The sequence below is a fragment of the Egretta garzetta genome, unplaced genomic scaffold (assembly GCF_000687185.1).
Source record: "Egretta garzetta isolate BGI_Z169 unplaced genomic scaffold, ASM68718v1 scaffold920, whole genome shotgun sequence".
Taxonomy (NCBI): domain Eukaryota; kingdom Metazoa; phylum Chordata; class Aves; order Pelecaniformes; family Ardeidae; genus Egretta; species Egretta garzetta.
The window spans coordinates 13,516-16,036 of record NW_009258323.1 but is presented as its reverse complement, the minus strand read 5'-3'; the positions used below and the strand labels follow the sequence as shown (position 1 = coordinate 16,036).

At 63.4% G+C, this 2,521-nt stretch overlaps 1 protein-coding gene across 1 annotated transcript in view; it reads right to left on the bottom strand.

Moving 5' to 3' along the window:
* Nucleotides 1-2,521, bottom strand: part of LOC104126835 (collagen alpha-1(II) chain) — a gene marked incomplete at its 5' end in the record, with an annotated part of 11,758 nt that overhangs the window by 1,275 nt on the left and 7,962 nt on the right. Inside the window, 9 exon segments of the mRNA XM_035894939.1 lie at nt 2-129; nt 216-323; nt 497-550; nt 728-835; nt 949-1,002; nt 1,537-1,644; nt 1,745-1,798; nt 2,060-2,167; nt 2,354-2,388. Coding sequence (XP_035750832.1) covers nt 2-129; nt 216-323; nt 497-550; nt 728-835; nt 949-1,002; nt 1,537-1,644; nt 1,745-1,798; nt 2,060-2,167; nt 2,354-2,388 — 757 coding nt within the window.

The window sequence follows — 2,521 nt, the reverse complement described above, 5'->3', positions numbered from 1 at the left end:
GTCTGCCCGCATGTAGCGGATGGGGTCGGGACCCTTCTCCGTCTGACCCAGGCCAGCAAAAGCTGACATGTCGATGCCAGTGCCTGGGGGGCCAGGAGGACCAGGGGGACCTGGGTTTCCAGGAGGTCCCTATGGGAGGAAGAAGATGCAATCCTGATGGGCTGCTCTGCGAACTGGACCCCCACTTCCCTCTCACCGCCGGCGTTTGTACTCACCGCAGGACCTGGTTCGCCGCTTCGTCCACGGGGGCCAGGAGGACCGATGGGGCCGGGCATGCCGTTGGAGCCATCTTTGCCAGAGGGGCCGACGGGGCCGGGGGGACCCTAGGAGAGAGCCCCGAAGCAGGGGGTCAGATTGTTGCAAGAAGGCAGGGAAGGTGCTGGGAAGCTGTTAGCTCCTGCCGTTGGCGAGCGAGACAGGAGACTCAGGGTGGGGGTCGAGGACAGAGGTGCCTCCTTTTCCTCTCATCTCCCCCAACGCCATGGGCAGGACTTACCCTGGGACCGGAGGGACCCGCGGGACCAGCAGCACCTTGGTCTCCAGAAGGACCCTGAGGAGGAAGCGAGGGTGGATGGTTACAGCTCCACGTCCAGCACTAAGGGATGCTCAAGCCCTTGCACGGGCTCAGGGCTCCCTCCGTGACTGTGGAGACCCCAAAGGAGCCACATCCAGCTCCACAGCGAGTTATGGGGGGGCTGAGTGCTGGGGGCCCAAAAACAACACTTACGGGTGGTCCGGGAAGACCCTGCAGACCGGTGAAGCCACGGTGGCCCTTCAGCCCTCTCTCTCCAGCCTCTCCTGTCTCACCCTTGTCACCGCGAGGCCCTTGGGGACCCTGGAAGGGGAGAAGGGGCCATGTCAGGCTGCGGGTGGCAGACCCCCACCCAACGTGCCCCAGGACCCCGTGCATCACACACAGGATGCCCCGGCGGGCCCAGCGCCACTCACCGGCATGCCTCGAGCGCCAGCAGGACCGGAGGGACCCATAGGACCTTGTGCACCCTGGGGAGAGAAAAGAAAGGAGTCAAAAGGGAGCACAGGATGCTGGGGGGGTGCCCTGTGCTGTCGGGGGTGTCCAAACCAGCCCTGCTACCTGCAAGCTGCCCTGCTTGCAGCACCAGGAATCGGCAGCTGCCGGCGCCGAACGGCATCTTTAAATACTCTCAGCTGGAGCGTCTGCACTGAGTAACGATCCTTGCAAATAAATACCCGGGCAGATTTTCCCCGGTTAAGGCTCCTGGCGCTTACGGCTCCCCGGGCAGTGCTTGTGCGTAGGCAGAGCCCAAACTGGGCTCTTGGTGCTCATGAATCCTCAGGAAGATGTTGGGAGCCGCTAACGGCACTCGGGGCACCGCTGAATTAGCGACAGCCGCTAACGGCACCCGCCTGGCTCTCCCAATTACTCCGAGTGCCTAATTGCTCCTGGGGGGCCACTGCTACATCTTCATTTCTCTGCGCTCGGGGTGGTTCCCATCTCCCCTAACAAGACCTCAAACCCAATGAGCCATTTCCCTCGAACAACGCGCCGGCACTCACCGTCTCGCCTCTGTCTCCTTGTTTGCCAGTGGGACCGACGGGGCCAGGAGCGCCGGGGGCACCGGGAGCACCGGGGGCACCTACGGGACCGGTCTCACCACGATCGCCCTGCGCAGAGAGAACGGGATGGTCAGAGCCGCAGGATTTTTGGCCGGATGAGAGGGCACGCAGATAGCGAGTGCCGGAGGAAGCGTGCAGGCAAGCTCACCTTCACGCCGGCTGCGCCGTCTCTGCCGGGAGGTCCATCAGAGCCGGGGTTACCCTGGGAGAAGAAGGGGAGAAACTAAGTCTTGACCCTGGGATGGAGCAGGACATGCCCAAACTCCCTTTTCAAAGCCAAAACCAGCGGCAAAAAATGTGCTGGCGATTGCCAGAAGCTGAGTTAGGGTGCAGGGCTCTCCGGCTGCAGGATCAGCGATGGCCGGCGATGCCGCTGGGGTTACACCGTGATGATCCCCAGCCCAGCACGGACAGCGGCACCATCCCTCTTTGCCCCCTCCCTGCCCACCAGGGTGCTGCCTACCTCACGCCCAGGTTCGCCAGCAGGACCCGTCAGACCGGGGGGACCCACGGGGCCGGGGGGGCCACGGTCGCCTGCAGAGCCGGGTGCTCCTTGTTTCCCAGGTTCGCCCTAAAGGAAGGGAAAATAAAAGACAACAGGCGTGAGTGGGAGATCCCCGCGCAGCCCTTCCCCCGGCACTCGCCTCTTTTTAAGGCTGCCAGGCTCCTCTGCCCAAACAAGCATCGGTTATTGCCCGGCCCCGACGCCACTGGCACCCGGCAGCTCCCAGTAGCTTTGCAAAACCCTAAACCGCACCCAGGATTGGGGTCCCTGGGGTGCTCGCGCTGCACCTGAGGGAGCTGGTGGCTCCATGACCGGCTCATTGCAGCCCCCTCAGGGTTTCAGCAGCCTTTGAGCTGCCGCGCAGGCTTCAAAGTACCCAAATTCACGGTGCTGAGATCAGGAAAGCCAAGCTCCGACAGC